Source organism: Acipenser ruthenus, chromosome 2 (assembly GCF_902713425.1).
Source record: "Acipenser ruthenus chromosome 2, fAciRut3.2 maternal haplotype, whole genome shotgun sequence".
NCBI classification, from domain to species: Eukaryota; Metazoa; Chordata; class Actinopteri; order Acipenseriformes; family Acipenseridae; genus Acipenser; species Acipenser ruthenus.
Genome location: NC_081190.1, coordinates 71817620 through 71840833, shown reverse-complemented (window position 1 = coordinate 71840833; position 23214 = coordinate 71817620). Strand labels below are relative to the sequence as shown.

At 38.2% G+C, this 23214-nt stretch overlaps 1 protein-coding gene across 2 annotated transcripts in view; it reads left to right on the top strand.

The window, feature by feature from the left end:
• Window positions 1-22849, top strand: part of LOC117408699 (bifunctional 3'-phosphoadenosine 5'-phosphosulfate synthase 1-like) — a 51895-nt gene extending 29046 nt beyond the window's left edge. For both annotated transcript variants that reach the window (XM_034013937.3, XM_034013938.3), the window contains 5 exons: window positions 823-1028; window positions 5013-5148; window positions 7469-7737; window positions 14252-14481; window positions 21852-22849. In XM_034013937.3, the coding sequence (XP_033869828.3) occupies window positions 823-1028; window positions 5013-5148; window positions 7469-7737; window positions 14252-14481; window positions 21852-21990 (980 nt within the window). In that variant the 3' untranslated portion in view covers window positions 21991-22849. The remainder of the gene's footprint in view (window positions 1-822; window positions 1029-5012; window positions 5149-7468; window positions 7738-14251; window positions 14482-21851) is intronic.
• The last annotated feature ends 365 nt before the right edge of the window (window positions 22850-23214 follow it).

Here is a 23214-nt window from a genome sequence, read left to right as displayed (position 1 = left end):
CAATGTTCAAATAGAAAATATTTTTTATAGTATTTAGACCACAGGCATTGGAAATGGAAACTTAAAAAAAGTCATTTTTTATTACAGGCGTTGGGTTGCGCTCGCTGGATTGATTTGTGTTTCTGCTGGGTATAGTAGAGTTTACTACTCATTAGTGAGTATACAAATACATTATTGAGAAATAAAGTTTTTAGTACTGCTGCAATGTCATTGCAGAAGTGAGGGGGATGTGTGCCCCATGTAAATTACGCATGTAGGCATTTTTGCTAAAATTCTTATTCACCACTATTGAAAATGACTATTCCGACTTCCATTCTGGAAATGTATTCTAATTTCCATGCGGCCATGTAAGATCACTGTTTACCCACAACCCTGCAATCTATAATGCTAAAAATAATACCGATTTTAAACTGCTGATCGAAGACATCTCTAACAGCATGTTTCCACAAAATATAAATAATAAAGTTTAGAGAAATTATCTCGTGATCTCGACAAAACGTTTTTTTTTTTCGATGCCCTTGCCGCTGTAAATATGGGCTTTAAAGCAACATCAATTTAAATATGTAAACCACATAGGGCTGTATAACCTAATGGCAAATATATATATATATATATATATATATATATATATATATATATATATATATATATATATATATATATATATATATATGTTTGATTGTCAGGGATGTATTTCACTGTAAAAGTACCAGTATGTTCAGTAAAGCTTTCTCTAGCCTGTAGTGCCAGGCAGTTTTTGTATAAAATTTACATTCCTTAATTGTGTTTGGGGTTGTGTTTTTTTTTTTTCTTGCCTTATAGGAGGAGTCATTAACTTGTCTGTGCCGGTCGTACTACCTGTGACAAGCGAGGACAAAGAGAAGCTAGACGGCTGCACTGCCTTTGCGCTGGCCTACGGGGGCCACCGGGTGGCCATTCTCCGCAACCCTGAGTTCTACGAGCACAGGAAAGAGGAACGTTGTGCGAGGCAGTGGGGGACGACGTGCAAAGAACACCCGTACATCAAGGTTACAGCTGAAACCTTTTAAAACCCTGTTTGATAAATTACATTCTGTCAGTGTTGATTGGAGGAGGGTTGCAATGGCTTATGGGCACCAGCTGGACCAGACTTTATTTTTATCTTTACAAAGAAATGGTAATCTCTTTATCTTTTGTTTCTTTGCAGATGTATTATATTATTCCCCACCCCCACCTCCCCTTTTTCTTTCCTGAACTGGATCTTATTAAGAGGCGTTCTGTTTAGTACCTTTTCTAGATGTTAACTTTTTATATTCCACCAGTTTTAATGCCAGGCTTTTCCCCCGGAAATCATACCACAGTTTGTGGAATTGGTTGCATGTGGAGCTTTACATTATTGTACTACTCGCTTTTCCATCCACCAAACAGAGAGATAGCACAGGCAGTGGTACTCCAAGCATTTTTGGCCTCTCATTTCTGAAAGGTTGCCTTGTGCCAAGTGGATTTTGTGTGTATACAGAAACTGATGTGGTCCAAGCTAAATGTATGTTTTATTGTCCCAGCATGGCATGACTAGTGTGTGTTGGACAATATTTCTTTGATCTATGGCCAGTGCAGCACAAATGTAGTTTCATAACAGAAAACAACCTAGCACCAAGACCAAGGTTAAACATAATACTATCCACCTACTTTGCTTAACATTTGATAACCTTTTGTAGGCCTTTAAATAAATATGTATGATTTTGGTGAATACCTAAACCTCAATGTAGTACTTGGGGTTTTGTAAATACTGTGTTGGCAAGGTAATAATCATACCAATATAATACATTTTTTTGCCGATTTTATTCTCTTTGATTTCCCCACCTTTGCATTTAATATGCAAATGCATTCTCCCTAGTTGGTTATTTAAGAGATTGACCATAAGTTCAGAGCAAAATTTGGAAATTAATTACATTTGTAATTATCAAATAGTGAAATAAGAAGGGCACGCAGTGTAAGAATTTAAGGCTGTGAATCTTTTTTTCTGGCACTATGCAGTTGACTATATAACACATCAGTATAGTTAGTGTTTCATAAACCCAGTGCTCCAGACAAAACATTTTCCTTAGGAGTCAATGGCTCCTAGCCAAAAAAAGAATGGTCGTCAAATCCAACTGCTGGATGCCACTTCAGGAGCAAATGGGTTGTTCTCTTATTCAACTGCTTAAAATACAACAACTTGCAAAGACTTTAGTGATACTAAACCAGTAACTTATTGTCTGTACTCACTTGTTTGTTGCCTCTTATGCTGAATGGTTAATCTTTGCAGCTGATGACTTAGCAGGTTTATATTTTAAATATTTTGCAAGTGTTGTGTATGGAATTGGTGACGACACCTTTTAATTGTGTACAGTTGTAATATGGGAAACAGCATGCTGCAGCTCCCATGCTCAGTGTTAGTGAAGTCCTGATCTGACAGCATGTAACACAGACAGCTCTTATGATTACATGTTCACGTTTATTTTTCAGTAAAAGCAAGTTTAAATTGCAGTGAATTTATTCTGCTTTTTACAATATTAAATGCACCGCAGCAAGCACACTGTCATATAGTTTAGATATTTTCTTTAGCACAATCTGAGAGCTAAATTTACTGAATGGTGTTTTTTTTTACTGCACTTAAGTAAGCTGCAGTACATTTCATTTTTTATTCCCTAAATGTTTGTTTGTTTTTTTCTCTGCAGTACAAATTACAGTCCCAAGTAATATGTGTTATGCTTTCACCTTTCTTAAAATGGTCAGTTTGAGAAATAAACTTCTGTTTTCCCCGCAACAGCCCTGCGCATTATCAAATCCTTTTTTCATTTTACGTTCTCATTTTCCTAGCTTTAGCGGCAACGAAGTCCTTTATTACTTTAGTATTCAAAATTCTTGGCAAATTCGCTCTTATTTGACAGTACGACCAAATTTACATAATAATATATATTTTGGGAGTCATCGTAGAGCGTAAACACGTCTTGATCAACACCCCCCCCCCCCCCCCCCCCATATCTAAGCACACCCATATTTGTAATATTTTTTAAAAATCATCTATGGCAAAACTCATAGCAGCCTGTTATATAATATATTTTTAGATAAAAAATTATTCGTAAACAAACATGTACTTAAATGTACTTAAAGGGGGGGGGTATTATTATTATTATTATTATTATTATTATTATTATTATTATTATAATATTTAATTCTGACATAGGGTATTTTACTGGGTAAAAAATGTAATTCACAAAATGATGAACGGTGTTAGAAACAATCGTGCTGTGTGTGTATAATATAAATAAATAAATAAATAAAATCCCTTAACACCAACATTGCGTAGCTCATTAAATCATTGAATTGTATTGATGGATTCGATTAACCATTAGCTGCAACAACTGATTTGGTTTTAACATAAATCCGTGATTATATGCATCTAACCAAAATCAACAACATGTGCTTTTAAATTAGCAAAGCTTAACTTTCGCAGTAAATGAAGAGGCTTGCCAACACAAAACATTAATTTACAATGTATTACCTGTTAAGTCTACTTTTGCGCACATACCTTTTCGACTTGCTGAACAAAGATGTAATTGATAACTGTATAAAAGTGTGCTGCAGCATGTCTGCTGCCACTTTCCCACACAACACGAACCTTCTGTCCTGTGTATGTGGATGAGTGTGGGTGAGTCATGTGAGTACTCCAGACCCAATGAGAAGCTCATTCTCTACGGTTGCTAAGGAATACAATAAATAAACATGTCTACAGGTGCCAAATTTGAATGTTGCTGGCGCTATATGAGGTAAACCAAATTTGTACCCCTGACTGTTTTGCGCGCACATAATGACACAGTAAATCTCACAGCACATTAAATCTCACAGCAGTCCGGTTGAGCGCATTTTAGTCATTCTAGTATGGACCCCTATATAAACCACTTTTTTTTTTTTTTTTTTTTTTTTATAGTGCATGATGTTTTCTGCTGTGTAAGGCTTCTTCACAGTAGCATTATTATTATTTATTTCTTAGCAGACACCCTTATCCAGGGTGACTTACAATTGTCACATTTTTTTACATACAATTACATTAGTATTTACACATTATTTTTACATACAATTGCCCATTTATACAGTTGGGTTTTTACTGGAGCAATCTAGGTAAAGTACCTTGCTCAAGGGTACAGCAGCAGTGTCCCCCACCTGGGATTGAACCCACGACTCTCCGGTCAAGAGTCCAGAGCCCTAACCACTACCCCACACTGCTGCCCTATCCAATGAATGTGTATTCCAAACCATTTAAAACTAAACATAATCATGTACTGTATCAAATGTATAAGTAAATTAGTCCAGTGATCAAGAAAAGTAAAATAAATCCAAATATTTGATGTGTGGAGACTTGATAAAAAACTAAAAGATTTTACACTCATTTGACTGAACTATTAAGTATTAAGATGTCCCTATTTTTATTTATTTTTGCATACAGACAAAACCTTTAATTTTTGGGCAGGCAGGAATCAATTCTTGCAGAAATTCCTAGTATGCATAATTTTAGAATAATTTAATTTAGAGTTCAATAAGTAAATGCCACATTTCAAGTTCTTGTTGGTTTATTATGTTAGAGACAATATGAAGTAGTTCAGACACCTACAAACTTTTATATCCATATAGGGTAAAACATGTATTATTTATTGTGTTTTGCATCCTAAATGTATGAACTGTTCAGTAGTTTTATAGACTATGCATTGGTTAATTCCAATGCAAGTTATTTTGTACAGTTAGCAGAACTTATCACTTTAGGTGTCAAAGAAAACTACAAAACATGTGCTATGGAAACTTTTATAAACCATGAACCAGGATGTATTGAAACACCGCAGCTGTTTTGACCAGTGCCAGTTAGATCAATTACATTTTCAACAGAGTCATTTCTCCCATCCGTAAGGTGCCCTTACTTACATTTTTGCATGTACCGAATGGTGGACTACTTTTTCATGACACTGGTGCCATTCATCTTCTTAACACTGTTGTAGATGGTAATGGAGAGTGGAGACTGGCTTGTTGGTGGTGACCTTGAAGTTCTAGATCGAATCTATTGGCATGATGGGCTCGACCAGTATCGTCTCACTCCTGCTGAGCTGAAGCACAAATTCAAGGAGATGAATGCTGGTGTGTATATATTATATATGTGTGTGTGTGTGTGTGTGTGTGTATATATATATATATATATATATATATATATAAGAAAAAAGAGAAAAGGATATTTCAGGTACTTTAAAAAGGTAGAATAATTGATTACAAATCATTTATCAGGACTTTTCGGACTACAAGTCCTTCATCGGCTGAATACAAAAAAAAACAGTGCTTTAAGAAGTTGATAAAAAAAAACAGCTTTATATATAATTAGGGATGCACCGTATCCAGGATTCGGTTTCGGATTCGGCCCAAATACCTACTTTTTGAGCAGGGTTCGGGTTCGGCCGAATACTTAGGATTGGGTGAACCGAAACCGAATCCTATATCCGCCCAGACGCACATTCATTTTAATATATCCCTCCAATGTGTGTGGTTCTTCTTTAAATAAAAGACATGAATCTGGTATTGAACGTAACTTTTGTATTTAATAACAAGAACACGTTTGATGAACTCTGTTGCTGCTCTCAACTCCCTACTGGTGGCGTACGCACTAAACACGCCATGCAGCTGCTGAATACAAACATACCCCTGTATGCAACAGCACATCACGTCACACTTTTAATAGACTAAAGTTATGCAGTAAACCTGTAATATATAGTTATGGCAAACTGTTGTAGACTTTTGTGCTTTATTGCTTTGTCTGAGACGTGTTCTAGAGATCATACTGAGAGAAAAAATAAATAAAAAACGATGCACAACAATATATATTTTTTGTAACTTTACAACTGTCAGATATGCAAGACGTTGTTGAACAGTATGCTTTAGTAAATACAATTTTACATTACTGTAATTTGCCAATACAAGTTGAACCATTTGGGAACTGCTGTGTTTTATTAAAATAATGTTTAAACTATTTCGTAGCCTATTTGATATGTGTTACACACACGGTGCATTTAAATCAACGTGGGTTTTATTTTGCAGGGAGATTCAGGTCACTCATAATTTTATTCCTCATAGCTCTCAGATAGGGTTGTCAACAGGCTCCAGAATCTAGGGACACTTTAAGGCAGGTCAGTTTTTTTTTTTTTTTTAACGCCTTCCTAACTTGCAGTGTATTCGACATGTAAAGTGAGTGCAAATTGCTTGAGCAGTTTACTAAATGTAATTAATTGTTTAATTGTGGTGGAGATTCAATCCGGAGAACCTCGTAACAATGATTAATCGTATTGCTTGATTTTTTTTCAACAGTAAACAATATCTATCAATAGTGCAACACCATTATTACAGATAACTTTGCACTCACCTGCACTCTTTCATTTAACCTTGTGGCAGCAGGTAAAGTTTCTATTTGTTTAATATTTCTTGCTTCACACAGTCCCGCCCAGTCAGAGACTCAGAAAGCCAATTAGCTGCTGTATAGGTCTGATTGATGGAAACGATCCTCGCAAGCATGTGTGTGCTTTTGGTAACAACCAAGTAAAACAATTCAATTAATTTACCGACAGTTTGCACAATTCACACTCACTTTACTGAATACATTGCAGTTTAGAGAGGTGAGTTACAAAACCTGACCTGCCTTAAAGTCTCCCGAGATTCTGGAGCCTGTTGGCAACCCTACTCTCAGATCAGGTGACACAGGTTGAAATGTCATTAAAGAAAATAGTGGGTTATGGCAAAGATGCAGCTCTCCTTTCTTGTAAAGGTAAAGTAAACGGTTCTGTATTTTGACGTTTCTGTTGTGGGGGGAGGGGGCTTGCGGTAAATTTGTGTAAGTTTCAAACTGAAATCTTATTCAGGGATATATTTCCATTCAATAATAAAAATACTATGAACTAAAAGGCTCAAAACAATAGATTGTGCGCATCTCTTGTTAGCAGCTCCCAGTCTGTTTTTCATTTAACAGTTTCCTTCAGTTTTTCTTGACCGTTTTTTTAGATTCAGTGTTCGGCAGAATCTTTTGAGATGGATTTGGTGCATCTCAAAAGATTAATATTAAATAAATAAATAATTAATAAATAATATTACACACAAATTAATAAATAAATAAATAATATTACATACAATTTCCTGCACATGTGTTACATTTTTCATCAGATGTGACTCACAGAAATTCAGAATAAATAAACTGATCAAAACAACTAATATGCCCATAAGCAACTTAGTAGGATATCATTATAATCAACCTTAACAAAGGTAGTTGTTGCCCCTTTTCTCCACAAATATTTTGTCACATTTTATATAGCTAATTTTTTGTATACAGTCATTTGCTTTGTAGTGCATTATTAATAGGTAGAAATGGTCTTGTGTGCAGGTTCCCCTTTGACAATTAATTGTTTTTCACATATTTTTCTAGATGCTGTGTTTGCATTCCAGCTTCGTAACCCTGTTCACAATGGACATGCCTTGTTGATGCAGGACACCCACAAACGGCTAATTAACCGCGGCTACAGACGCCCAGTCCTTCTGCTCCATCCTCTTGGCGGCTGGACCAAGGATGATGATGTTCCACTTTCATGGCGCATGAAGCAACATGCAGCAGTGCTGGAGGAAGGCATTCTTAACCCAGAGAACACTGTAGTGGCTATTTTCCCATCTCCTATGATGTACGGTGGGCCAACTGAGGTAAACAATACTGCATTAACCACTGTTTGAGATTGTGAACATTTTGATTTGTCAACAGCAGAAGAAATATGATGACAGTAAAATGCAACTGCTAATTCACAGAGATACTTCTTTTTCACTCATGAAAGCTTTACCAAAATAAAATGCAGCTGCTTTTCAATTAATACAATTTAGGTTTTTTTTAAATTAAGCCTGTGTTGAAAAACAGGTATTGAAATAAATAGCTCTTTTGATGCTGTTTAAACAGAAAACCCATAGCACTTAAAAGCATTCTGCAAACAAACCAACTCAGCATTTATTAATTTGTAATGGCTCTAACTATGGTCCACAGAAAACCATTAACTGTTTTTTAATACCTTGTAAAAATACAAAAAAAGATAATTTTGATTTTGAGGAAGGAAAATGGCTTTGTTTTCAAATGGGGAGCTTACTGTTTTGAACCCTGTTGTCGTTAAATTTAAGTTGGTAAATCTAGTGGGGTTGCCAGACCAAAGGGTCATTCAAAAGTAATTTGTGTATTATTCTTTCATTTTAGAATCCAGTCTTGTTTTAGTTTTTCTTCAGTGGTTGCTCTGCACACGCCAGATGTATACTAGATATGAATTGTAAAAAAATGATAAACGGTGCCATTGTGTTTTGATTTAACATTTCCAATGACATCAGAGGCTGCCAATAAAGTGTTGTGGCCAGTTAATGAAAAAAAAATGCTGTTGTTCTTTTGATCTTTAAGTGAAGGTAATTTTGGTGCCAGATTTTGTTTTTGTTGAACAACTGATTTAGAGAGCCACATGCTACGAAGTATGGTGATCGGTGGGAAGTGAAGACAGTCTGAGCCTGTGAGAATTTGTAGTGCACATCTGCACGGGAACAACTGAAACTTATTCACATTGTTTTTTGGAAACAAACCATCAAAAATAGAAGTAAATGCTGAGTGTATTCAACACCAGTGCCAACTGAATGATTGTCTAAAGGGAAATACGTGTCAGTAACCAAAGATTATGGTAACAAGACATAATGAATAGCTGTTGGTTTCAAAACAATTGACAATGACCAGTTAATGTCTTATTTATTGTTTTATATTTATAGTACCCATACATTGTACTGTATACAATATACAATAGACACCTAATGTACAGGTATTGGACAACAAAATGGAAACACCAATCTAAAGTCACTTAATAGGGCGTTGGGCCACTATGGTATCCCGCTTTGTGGAGTTCTCGGCGGACCGTTTTTGATGAAACTGGCTGCTCGCACCCAGGTTGAAATTTGCAGTCAATTGATCTGCAGTTGCTCGCCTGTTTTGCCTTGCACTTCGAATTAATGCACGGATATCACGATCCTGGAGTATGCGCTTCCGCCCACTGTTGCCCTTTGCTGATTATGTCTTTCCCTCGGAGTTCCATGCCGACATCACCTTAGACACCATTGCTCGTGAAACATCAGCAAGTTGAGCTGTCTTGGTCACTGAAGCTCCTGCCAAACACGCCCCTCTTTCAAAGTCACTGAGGTCTCATCTTGCAGCCATGCCAGCCATAATTATAGGCAACCAGGCCTGTCCAGCATTTTTATACATGACCCTAAGCATGCTGGGATGTTATTTGCTTAATTAACGCATGAGCCACACCTGTGTGGAAGCCCTTTCTTTCAATATACTTTGTGTCCCTCATTTACCCAGGTGTTTCCATTTTTTGTCCACTACCTGTACATTAATAAGAACATAAGAAAGTTTACAAACGAGAGGAGGCCATTCGGCCCATCTTGCTCGTTTGGTTGTTAGTAGTTTATTAATCCCAGAATCTCATCAAGCAGCTTCTTGAAGGATCCCAGGGTGTCAGCTTCAACAACATTACTGGAGAGTTGGTTCCAGACCCTCAATTCTTTGTGTAAAAAAGTGCATCCTATTTTCTGTTCTGAATGCCCCTTTATCTACCCCTGGTCCTTGTTTCTTTTTTCAGGTAAAAAAAGTCCCCTGGTCCCTTTATCTAATCTCCGTTTGTGACCCCTGGACTTTGTTTCTTTTTAAAGTCCCCTGGGTCGACATTGTCTATACCTTTTAGGATTTTGAATGCTTGAATCAGATCACAGCGTAGTCTTCTTTGTTCAAGACTGAATAGATTCAATTCTTTTAGCCTGTCTGCATGCAACATGCCTTTTAAACCTGGGATAATTTTGGTTGCTCTTCTTTGCACTCTTTCTAGAGCAGCAATATCTTTTTTGTAACGAGGTGACCAGAATTGAACACAATATTCTAGGTGAGGTCTTACTAATGCATTGTAAAGTTTTAACATTACTTCCCTTGATTTAAATTAAACACTTTTTACAATATATCCGAGCATCTTGTTTACCTTTTTTATAGCTTCCCCACATTGTCTAGATGAAGACATTTCTGAGTCAACATAAACTCCTAGGTCTTTTTCATAGATTCCTTTTTCAATTTCAGTATCTCCCATATGATATTTATAATGCACATTTTTATTGCCTGCGTGCAATACTTTACACTTTTCTCTATTAAATGTCGTTTGCCATGTGTCTGCCCAGTTCTGAATGCTGTCTAGATCATTTTGAATGACCTTTGCTGCTGCAACAGTGTTTGCCACTCCTCCTATTTTTGTGTCGTCTGCAAATTTAACAAGTTTGCTTACTATACCAGAATCTAAATCATTAACTTAGATTAGGAATAGCAGAGGACCTAATACTGATCCCTGTGGTACTCCACAGGTTACCTCGCTCCATTTTGAGGTTTTTCCTCAAATCAGTACTTACTGTTTTCTACATGTTAACCACTCCCTAATCCATGTGCATGCATTTCCTTGAATCCATACTGTGTTCAGTTTGAGAATTAATCTTTTATGCAGGACTTTGTCAAAAGCTTTCTGGAAATCTAAATAAACCATGTTGTATGCTTTGCAATTATCCATTGTCGATGTTGCATCCTCAAAAAAATCAAGCAGGTTAGTTAGACACGATCTCCCTTTCCTAAAACCATGCTGACTGTCTCCCAGGATATTGTTACCATATAGGTAATTTTCCATTTTGGATCTTATTATAGTTTCCATAAGTTTACATATAATAGAAGACAGGTTTATTGGTCTGTAGTTACCTGGTTCGGTTTTGTGTCCCTTTTTGTGGATTGGTATTACGTTTGCAATTTTCCAGTCTGTCGGTAGAACCCCTGTGTCAAGAGACTGTTGCATGATCTTACTGTAAGTCAGTGAAATACTGTAATTAGGTTAAGTATTATATACCAATGGAAAATGGATTAAAGTCTACAACCAGGCGATTGTCATTTACAATCAAACAATTTACACTTCTTATATTATTTTTTGATTATTTTCTATATAAAATTATCTACTTACCATTGTTAAATGGCTAGCCTACATCACGCAAGGGAACCATTGCTTCTCCTCAATCCGCACTGGAGGGAAAGCATATTAAGAGGTCACAGTCCTTGAGTGGGACATCCGCTTGGCAGAGGTTGCACGCACTTTCCAGGATCAGTTCAGGAAGCAATTTACGTGGCTTTACGGCCTGTGATTCACAACGCAACCAAAACAGCTACTATCCTCAGCGCTCTGATGTTTCTGATATTGTTTCCTCTTTGAGACAGCTAACTGCCAGGGAGGATATCACCAGAGCTGATCTTCGTCAACAAAAAGATTAAATTAATCAATGCAATGCTCGTATTGATGCTATGCAGGATAAGATGGCGGACCTTGACAGAACTCGCCTTGGTAACGTCAGACTAGTGGGGCTTCCTGAAGGGGCTGAAGGCGATGACCCCATCCACTTTCTTCAGCAGAAAATTCCACATTGGTATTCAACCCTGAACCCCACCAATGACCACCCTTTTCTGGAGTTAAATTGAGTGCATCGTGTATACACAGGTGGCCCTCGGGATTCCAATAAACCACGCACCGTGATATTTCGATTCCTTTTTTACTTAACATTTTCAGGATACAATGGGGTCTATTCATCCCTTGGTCCGGATGGAACGTCGGTATAGATAAACTGACTTTGCTGCAGATTACTACTTTTCGTACCTTAATGGTATGGAAGTGGAAACATCTTCCTCCTTCTGTGACTGGCAGTGGCCCTTCAGGTCTGCACATTTACACTTGTTGTTTCTTGACATTGATGTAGTCATTATGTAAGGTCCTCAAAGGGATAGCTACACTGCAGAGAGTATGATAACCCTATTACGAATACTACTGTGGTTCATTATTAATTTTATTTGGATACGTGGCTGTGTTAATTTCCACAATCTTTATTACTACCTGTGGCGTTAATGTTATCGTTGGTGACAATCTGTACCTTAATTAGTTTCCTAAACATTGAATACATGGGCTACTAGATTATATGCATGTTGATTACAGTTGTTCAATTTGCAGTTCATTTTTCCTACTCACAAGATGGTTTAGCTCACAGCAAGCCCCCTCAGGGTAGTCTGGTTCATCTTGACAATTGTTGGATTGGTGGGGAGGGAGGCCAGGAAGGTGGAAGCAGGGAAGGGGAGGCTGAGATTTGGGGGTAGATAGGGAGCGGAATCAGCAAGTGAGAGGAAGTACAGATGTTAACTGAGGCTTGAGATTTATGATATGCAATGTGCTCCCTCTGGCTCTTCTTCTGTCATCCTAAATTTTTGTAACCACGGTCCCTTCTCAGTTTATTTTACTGTATTTTTGTCATTACTCTGCTACTGTCCTATAGGATATTGCTATGTGATGAGTGCCGAGTCGGTGATCTTTCTCCATCACATATCTGTTTTCTGAGTGCTACGTCTTTTACTTGTTCACTCTCTCTGATCTTTATTCCTATCTTGGGCCATGGCTAGTGTTGTCATTAACTCTTAGAATTTAGGAGGGGCCAATCATCCTATAAAGAGAGCCCAGTGCTTAGATTATCTCTGAAGAAAAAAAGATTGATATTGCATGTTTGCAGGAAACTCATTTGGTTTCAAGTGATGTTGCTCATTTTCAAAATAAACATTACAAGGTAATTGCATATTGCTCTGCTCAGAATAAGCATAGGGGTGTCCTTATTCTTGCCATGAGACAGTTGTACCTCAAAATTTGTCTCCAAGGTTATGATTCGGAGGGGAGATTCAGCTATGTGACTACCCTGTTGAATAACGTAGAGGTTTGTATTGCCGCTCTATGCACGAAATATCTTAGACGCACAGTTTTTCGACCAGATGAAACATACATTGGCCTCATTGGGGAATATCCCTGTTACAGTGGCACAGTTGTTTGAGTAAGATTAAGTTACAACCCACATAGTATAGCCTAGTCACCATTCTGTTATTATTAACCCTGTTAGCACTACTGTAAGTAACTTTACAGAAAGATACCTCTCTTCCAGACCTATATACAGAACTGCAGTGCTGAAAGAGTTACTATGCAAGTTCAAATGTGTTCGCCTTACAGTAAAGATTAACAGAAAGAAAAAAAGTTCTGCTAACCAATGGTTTCATGATTTGATATGAAACATCACATTTTTAATAATCTCTTTCTGAAATTAGTAAAACACTTTATGCAGTGTTTAAAAGCTGTGCATGTTACAGCTCTCAACTTGATTTTGGTGACATATCCCTCACTTCAAGACAGAAGGCTGCCCATTAAAAAGGAAGCATGGAGCCAGGCACACAATCCTCATGTTCTTCTGGCCATAAAATGTAACCAACTTTCCAGGCAGACCAATAAATTAAATCTACTTAATTTTCAAGAAGATTGTTCTGCTTTGGTAGAAAAGGCTGAGACAGACATAAATGTTGTGACTTTTTTTTTTTAATAACAAACCATTTAGTAATATAGGATGCTACATAAAATGAAGCTTGCAATGGATTATAATACATTTCAGACTTGTGTTGGTTGTTTTATTTATTGCCTTTCCAGTTGTTTACAGTTCTTGTAGTTTTTATTGGGGGTTTAGATCTACACGAGTTACTTAACCAAACTCAAGATCAGCTGCAGTATTATTCTAAAAATTTCAGGCTGCACTGATTTATACATGATACATTAATAATAATAAAATACAGATTTATCAAAATCTTGATGCATCCTACATGGTTTGTATTCTGATTCAGAGTTTATGTATTGCAATGTATAATTTGAATAAATGCATTGTTTGATACTTGAATACATGTACCAATGTATCTCATTAAGGCCTTTTAAAAAGACAGCTGATTTATATAATTATAATTTTACCTCTTGACACATTTTTATACTTTAATTACAGCAGTCCATAGGGTCCATTATGATCATGTTTCATAATACGTATCATATCGTATAGTGACATGCTTATTGTATCCTTTTGAGAGCAGAACAGTGTTGCATCAACTAGCCAAACTGTGTACAGGCTGGACGGATTTGTGAGGTACACATCTGTAAATGGTCTAATTTAATTATTGTATGATAACCAATTACATTGGCTGCAGCTAGTGATGCAGTGGTACTATAGTAGTTTCTGCATAGGGTTTTGTAAGCTGTTAATTGTAATTGGTTTCATTTTACAGGTGCAGTGGCACTGTAGAGCTCGCATGGTTACTGGAGCAAACTTCTATATTGTTGGCCGTGACCCGGCTGGAATGCCTCACCCTGAAACTGGGAAGGACCTGTACGAGCCAACACATGGTGCTAAAGTGCTGACAATGGCCCCCGGCCTGATTACTTTGGAAATCATTCCTTTCAAGGTTGCAGCTTATAACAAGAAAAAACAGTGCATGGATTTCTATGACCCTAAAAAGTAAGTATAATTTTATGTTAACAAGGAGAGATTTCAGCCAATTTATCTCAGCCAACCTTTGTTTTTTTATATTTTCTAATATCCCTCATCCCACAACTGGGGGTGCATTACGAGTACTCAAGCACGACAAATTTTGAGTTCTTAAGTACAGGAATGCTAGTCCAATAAAATTTGTGAGTTCTCACTCTTGCAGCCATGTGAGGTAGCAAGGGAAGGGATTAAAAAAAAACTTTACTCTTTGAAATGAATTGAATACACTTACCCATTGCATATTGTAGGAATATAAGGATCTAGTAATATTTTTATACAAACAAACTTGGATACTTTCTTATTTAAAATGCACCTTTTCATGCAGTTCATGTACTTTGTTTGGTGAGCTGGAGGCTTTGATGCAAAACTTATTAATTGCACACATGTGAGGGCATTGAAGACTCTTGACTAATGAATATCATGCAATCCTACACTGTATGAATAATTAATGATGTTTCAGCTAGTTGTAAAGTTAAATTCCTAGCCTTGGCATGGATTAAAGTCACTCTGAGTAGACATCGTTCTTGAAATGGCTTTTTTAAAGGACCACCTTGTTTTTACTGTATATACTTTATTAAGTTTTTCAGTGCCAGTAAAATTTTAAATTGTATAATTTATGCAAGATATGGGTAATATGAACTTGACTTTACCTCTTGAGGTTTCCTAAAATGTTTGATTGCATTTCCCTTTCAAGTATGAAATGTTATCCACTACCGATTTGGGATATACCTCTGCGTAGCCCGATTTGTACCCGAGATGAATGCTGGTCATCTACAATGACTGGGGCTCTCGATGAACCGCCTCAAAAGCTGTCTGACACCTTCCCAGACAGCCAATTTATCTGGGGGTGTATTTGGACTCAAGGTCTATGATCGCCCCTCTGTCGGCTAACTGCTGGCGCTGTTCCAAAAGATTCTAGGCCTGATGGCTGCAGCTTCTCAAATCCTTCGCCTGGGTCTCCTTCACATGTGTCCTCTCCAGGCCTGGTTCAATCACAGGGTTTTCCAACCTGCTGCTGATCAATACAGCCTGCTCGCTGTGTCTCTTCACTATATGAAAACCCTTTCATGGTGGAAACACCCAGTTCACCAGTGCTTTGGTGCAGCGCTGGGCAGCACCACGAGGAGAGAGGTAATTACTACAGACGCGTCCAACCTGGGCTGGCGTGCTGTATGGAACAGGCATGGAGTACGGGGAGTGTCTGCACCTCAATCTTTTGGAACTGCGGGCAGTTCACCTGGCGCTGCAGAATTTTTCCGGGTGGCCTATGTAAATCACCTATGTGGTCTCCAGTCGCACAACCTTCATCTTGTTGCCAATGAGCTTCTGCTCTGGGTCCACAAAAACCTCCTGTCCCTAAAGGCAGTTAATCTGGCAGAAGCGACGAACTGGGCAACAGCCCTCCTCTCGAGATGGGCTCCACAGTTCGGAGTGGCGGATTCACTGCCCCCTCTTGATCTCCCTGCTGGAGGGCCGGCACCCACATAGCATAGATGCCTTCCCACTGTTGTGGTTGCTACCAGTGCCTGGCAAAAATCTGACAAGAACGGGCTCTGGTGTTCTTGGTAACCCCAAATTGGCCTAGGAGAACCTGGTTCTCGGCACTGGTCCAACACCTGTACGGTCAGCCTTGAGAGCTGCCTGCACGTCGTGCCCTGCTCAGCCAGGCGCAGTGGGACCCTGTGGCATCCCAACCCAGTGGCATCCCAACCCAGTGAGCCTACAGCTGTGGGTTTGGCCCCTGAGCCGCTACAACAAAGCCAGCTTGATCTCCCAGATGAGGTTATTGCAACCCTCCAGAATGCCAGGGCTGCTTTTACCAGTATCAGTATACAGTGTCACAGTTAGCTACCTGGGGTGATCAACTGGGCTGCGGATCTCCTTTTGAGGGGGGTCCCCAGCCGTGCAGAGTGGAGACTCCATATTGAGGTCTTAAGCCTCATTTGGGAGCGATTCGGTAGTGCAGAGGTAGACCTCTTTGCCTCTCAGGAGTTGACACACTGTCCCCTGTGGTTCTCCATAACAGGAGACGGGGACCTCTAAGGGTAGATGCACTGGCACACCTGTGGCCAGCACATCTACTCTATGCGTTCCCAGCCCCATACTGGCCCAGGAGAGTTGGTTCTTCTCTTTGATGCAGCTCCTGAGCAGCCAGCCTTGGGAACTGCCTATATACCACGACGTGCTCAGCCAGGCACAGGGCACTTTGTGACACCCCAACCCATTCCCTGAACGACTGCATTTGTGCCGTCTGGGGTTATCGAATAGGGTGATTGACACCCTACAAAACGCCAGGGCAGCTTCTACCCGTTGCCAATATGGGTACAAGTAGGGCATGGTGCTTGTCTCGTATTTTTAAACCCACGACATGCCCAATGGCAGCTATACTGCAATTGTTACATTACCTTTTTGGCAACCATTTCGGTGTGCCATGTAAAAATCGATTTAGCCTCCCTAGGAGCAATTTTTTGTCTGTTATGGGGCCAAGTCCCAGGGGCAGGTCCGGTCTAAGTGGAGTTTGTATAAGTGGTTGACGGGCACAGTTTAAGACTGCTTATGAAGGTCACCGGTGAAGGAGAAGGTCACCGGCCATTCCGCCAGGGGTCAGGGAAGGGGTCAGGCAACTTCATGGGCTTTTCTACAGGACACATCTGCCCAGGACATACGCAGTGCAGTGGTGTGGGCTTCCCCCCATACCTTTACCAGGTTCTACCGATTTGAATGTCGTGGATCTGCAGAACCCTGGGTTCAGCACTAGAGTGCTGATGGCAGCTTGCCAGTGCAGAACATTAGAGGTGAGTTCACCCTAAATGTTCTTTCCAGTTATTGCTTGGATACTGATTTAACACGCACAAGATGGTTTCGGCTTGGCTTTGTAGCTCAGTGTTTTACAACCATGCCTTTGCGACAGCTTGGATATACTCACCCATTCGTAATGGTTAATATTCCCTATTTGAAAGGGAACGTTCCCTGAAATAAGAATATTAAACCTAACTTTGAGGTTGCGGCATTCATGGTCGCAGTTCTCGAAGGAAATGATATCGTTGTCGGTGTGCATGGCTCCTATATTGCTCACACGGGCGGAGCAGCAGCCACGTCACACTGCTCTGACGAGAAGTCTTTGGTATAAGTTTTCAGGTTCGGGTGTCCAGGCGTTTTTTTGCCTGTATTTGACTCTTCCTATAAAAATTCACAAAAACATATTTTTTTACAGTAGGAAATTGTGTCCTTTTTTCAGAACACTCTAGGGAACATTATGAAGTACTTCAGAAACCATACAAAATTTTCAACTTTTTTTCAACAGTATTTTATTTATTTTTTTGTTAAAAAATGTTAAGTAGTTATTATGTCTTCTGTTCAGAGATACATGTACAAAAACATGTTATTTTATGACCCTATATATATATATATACAGTGCCTTGCAAAAGTATTCAGACCCCTGACCAATTCTCTCATATTACTGAATTACAAATGGTACATTGAAATTGTGTTCTGTTTGATATTTTATTTTAAAACACTGAAACTCAGAATCAATTATTGTAAGGTGACATTGGTTTTATGCTGGGAAATATTTTTAAGAAAAATAAAATCAACCCCCACACATTAATACTTGGTAGAGCCACCTTTCGCTGCAATAACAGCTTTAAGTCATTTGGGGTAAGTGCACACAGTGTCGGAGTGATTTTGGCCCATTCTTCTTGGCAGATTTGCTCCAGGTTGTTCTGGTTGGTTGGACGACGCTTGTGGACCGCAATTTTCAAATAGTGCCACAGATTCTCAAAGGGATTGAGATCAGGACTTTGACTGGGCCACTGTAGGACATTCACCTTTTTGTTCTTGAGCCACTCCAATGTTGCTTTGGCTTTGTGCTTGGGATCATTGTCCTGCTGAAAGGTGAATTTCCTCCCAAGCTTCAGTTTTTTAGAGGACTGAAGCAGGTTCTCTTGCAGTTTTTCCCTGTATTTTGCTCCATCCATTCTTCCTTCAATTTTAACAAGATGCCCAGTCCCTGCTGATGAGAAGCATCCCCACAGCATGATGCTGCCACCACCATACTTCACTGTAGGGACGGTGTGTCTTGCGGCATGGGCAGTGTTAGGTGTGCACCACACATAGCGCTTTGAGTTTTGGCCAAAAAGCTCTATCTTGGTCTCATCTGACCACAAAATCTTTTCCCACATCGCAGCTGGGTCACTCTCATGCTTTCTGGCAAACTCCAGACATGCTTTCAGATGGTACTTTTTGAGTAACGACTTCTTTCTTGCCACCCTCCCATACAGGCCAGTGTTATACAAAGCTCTTGATATGGTTGACTGGTGCACCATTACTCCACTCCCAGCCACTGAACTCTGTAGCTCCTTCAAAGTGATTGTTGGCCTCTCTGTGGCTTCTCTCACAAGTCGTCTTCTTGTTTGAGTGCTGAGTTTTGAGGGACGGCCTTTTCTTGGCAGTGCCTGGGTGGTGTGATGCAGCTTCCACTTCCTGATTATTGATCCAACTGTGCTCACTTGGATACTATTTTGTACCCTTTCCCTAATCTATGCATTTGTATTACTTTATCTCTAACTTCTGTAGAATGCTCTTTGGTCTTCATTTTCCTTCAGATTCACAGCCTGACCAATGATCCTTCAACAGTGGGGGTTTTATCCAGAAAATGTGACCGCAACTTTAATGGTTCACAGGTGGAGGCCAATGGTAAGGTAATTGTGTCCTCGTTAGGGCAATTTCTTTCATCGGTGTAAACTGTGGGTTGAATACTTATGCAAGCAAGATATTTCAGTTTTTTATTTTTCTTAAAAATATTTCTCAACATAAAACCAATGTCACCTTAAAATAATTGATTTTGAGCTTCAGTGTTTTAAAATAAAATATCAAACAGACCGAAATTTCAATGTACCATTTGTAATTCAGTAATATGAGAGAATTGGTCAGGGGTCTGAATACTTTTGCAAGGCACTGTGTGTGTGTGTGTGTGTATATATATATATATATATATATATATATATATATATATATATATATATATATTAAAACACATGGGACGTAATAAATGTTCTAATGCAATTATGTCCATGTCTTTTCTTATACCTCTAAACAAGTTTCTCTGAAGCAGGCTGTCCCTCTGTGCTGCCAAAACTGTCTCTGCCCTTGAGACACTAAATGCTCCTTTCAGTCACATGAAAGAAAACGATCAGGAAGTTAAATACCTCCCCTATCCATTGATATGTGTTTCAAGCCTGTACTGCAAAGTACTGTGGCCCTGTAAGTCATCATCACAAAGTGCATTTTTTATTGTGTTTACACGATCGTAATCCTAGGAGCCCACTTCAGTAAGATCGTGTTAACACGATCCTGGTCCTTAAAGGGTTAACTTTAAAGTCTGTTTCAAAGCTCTTTTTAAAATGTCTGCTCTAGTGCACTGATAATGTAAGGATTATTACCCACACTGTCAAACAGGTAACACAGAAATAACTATGATGTGGTATGGAACAGAAAAGCCAGAGCACTTGCTCTTCCTGCAGTGATTTAGAGGACAGATCTCAAACATTAGTGCACTAGATCGGACATTTTGAAAAGACTTTAAAGTGGAGTAAAAAGTTGTCCGTTAAGTCAAAAGAAAAATTACAGGTACGTTATTTAAACAGTTGTAGCAACACATGGGGACATATAACACTTTTTCAGAACTCCGCTACTTACTCTTTAAGATGATGTGTGTTAGATTGTCAAAGCTTGACCAACACCCCTATTTAGTGTACTATACAACACTAGAGTAAGCATCCTTTTGTTGTACATGATAATTGACCTACGTCCTATTTAATCCATTGTCTCATCCAGAGGATTGTCAGAAGTGTGCTATCTGTTATGATGGCTTTGTGATTTAGACATCTAAAAACAAGGAGCTGGCCCAAGGTTGGCATGTTCCTTTTTATAGCTGTATTGAGTGGAGAGAAAGTGTTTCTACCTTGGCTGAACTGCAACTTGTGACCTTGAGGAAAAAAAGAGTAATTGCCAGAGCCAGTTCAGCCCATTTGTTCTGCTGAGAAATACACTTACAGTATACTTAAAATAGACAGACCAGCATAACAAAAAAGTGATATGTTGATCATCAGTAATACTTTATACTCCAATAGGACAGATCGCTTTATTTTTGGTGTAAAATAATCCAATCAAAATGTAATACTTTTACAGACCCTGAGTAAAACATTATTAAAACAGCTTTCTGTTTTTAAATGGTGATCATATTTGGAATAGGAATGACTATTAAAGATTTTACAGCCTGGAACACATTACTATACATAGATATGGTTTTTCTAGAATCTATAAAGACCAGGTTGACTGTGATCATGGTATACTTTTGGTCTCAATAAAGTGTGTTGTGTGTGGTGGTGTGTTTTTTTTTTTTTTTTTTTTTAAATATGGCCATTCCCTAAAAATGTAACATTTAGTACAGGTGGGCAAATGTAACCAGTGGTGCTTTTTGATAGTTCTTTTTAAATAATCGGGCACATCTGGAATATGTTTCTATCTGTTAAATGAATCTGGGAAGCAGGGTTAGGGAGTGATACTGCTGCTGACACCAAGCACAACATGTTAACACTCACTAATGTTGGGAACAAGAATATGCAGATCCAGGAAGTCAGCCAGGGAGCTCAAACTCTGAACTGTTGTTTTGGCCTACTGGCATTGCCCCTTAGACTCTACTTTATGCAATTTTAGGATCCACATTGGCAGTGTTCATATGATAGAAGCATATGCTTACCTATTGAGCTGCTCACTTTTAGACACACAAAAAAGACTTCAAGTGCTCATGAAAAATACTAACTCCAAATAGGATTCTCAAACTGAACAAATTATGTGTTTGGAATTATTTATTTGCAGCAGAAACTTAAGCTTGGTAGCTTGGTGCTTGGGAACTATTGAGTGTGAGCATGTAGTTTTTAAAATTATATTTATTTTAATGTTTGTTGGCACATTCTTTTTTTTGAAGAGTTTGCAAGTAAATGGCTTGGTGTAGTCTAATTAAGTATCCTAAACCTACACTACACACACACACACACACATACACACACACACACACACACACACACACACACACACACACATACACAAGAATGCAACTGTAAGAAAAGAAAAAAAAAATGTTATATAATTCTTTGTTGATAAACACAAGCGTTTTTTTTTTTTTTTTTTTTTCAACTAAGCATTGGTCAATTATTAATTATGGGATTGTGAAATTTGCTTCTTTTATATAAAAATTACGAATATAAAGTTAATTCTTGGCATCATTAGTTAAGGGTTTATAGTTTTTCTCATTTAATGTTTTGTTTTGTTTTTTTCAGCCATGAAGATTTTGACTTCATCTCTGGAACACGTATGCGTAAAATGGCACGCGAGGGTCAGAATCCACCAGCAGGTTTCATGGCTCCCAAAGCCTGGGCTGTGCTGGCTGAATACTATAAAACTTTGCAGAATGCTTAAGTTTTATTAAGTGCAGAACAATCTTTTAACATGTAATGTATTTCACTGGGACCACACAATTACTATTCCCACTACTTTGTTGTGGTGTGTGTCAGGAAGTTATTTCCCAAATGCAGACCTATGCTTCTAAATCTATCGATGTCTTATGGGTTCTATTATATGTTGGCACCTAACAAAGTAGTGTTTTTATGGGTGTGTTTTAATATGGCTGCAAAATGGCCTACCTTTCTGTTACAGTACTGTATAAAAATGAAAAACCGATGCAATTGTTAACTTTTTTAAATGGGATATGCTACAGTAATATCGCCCTACTAAAATAGCTTTACTATTTGGGAGAAATATGGATTGACATTTCACCCATCAAATTTCCTGTCAATTGCCTTTCCTTGTCAAGGAAATTTAAAAATAAAGTGTAAAGTTTAAAAAAAAATCTTAATCATGTTAAAATTACATAACTAAATACATCACATATCTAATTAAGGCCCTTTTAAGCTTTGAAACCTACTCCTAATGTAACCAGGGAAACATGATCATTTTTTTTTTTTTTTTAATTTTTCAAATTGGCTATTTTACTTTCTATTCCTTTTATTTTCTTTCTTTAAGCCCAAGTTACATGGCTGATTTTTTTTTTTATTTATTTATTTATTTATTTATTTTTAATATAAATTAAACACTTTAACTTCAGAAAATTAAACACTTTTATAGAGTCCAGGAAAAATAAACAAGTTCCTCTTCATACAAGATGCCGGTATTACAGCAGGTCAATAATAAATAACCGGAGTGACTAAGGGACAGACCTGTCTTATTTTGTAACCTTATTGTATGTCTAACAGTGTGACAATAAATATCTATATTGACATTATTGTTTCAGTAGTCACATGCTTTTGTCAAGTAACATAAAAACCTTTGATTTTTTTTTTTCTTGTTTGAATGACATATTTGTAGAATAAAGTATATTGTAATTATTTTGAAAGCTGGGTTCAATTTTGGATTGTCTCCTTGTTTAGACACTGGCTCGAATAACAAAACCACAAAAGGTTTGGCACAATATGCAGTGGGCACCTTGCAGGCAGTCTTAAAAAGAGAAGACGAGGACTGAACTAACTCTAACTCAACTCCCTCAGACTCGAGAGCTGTTTCCACAGCACAAAGTTTCCATTCTCAGGTGCATGCTTAGATATGTGTGTTTTTTTTTTTTTTTTTTGCTTTTTTTTTCAGCACTGT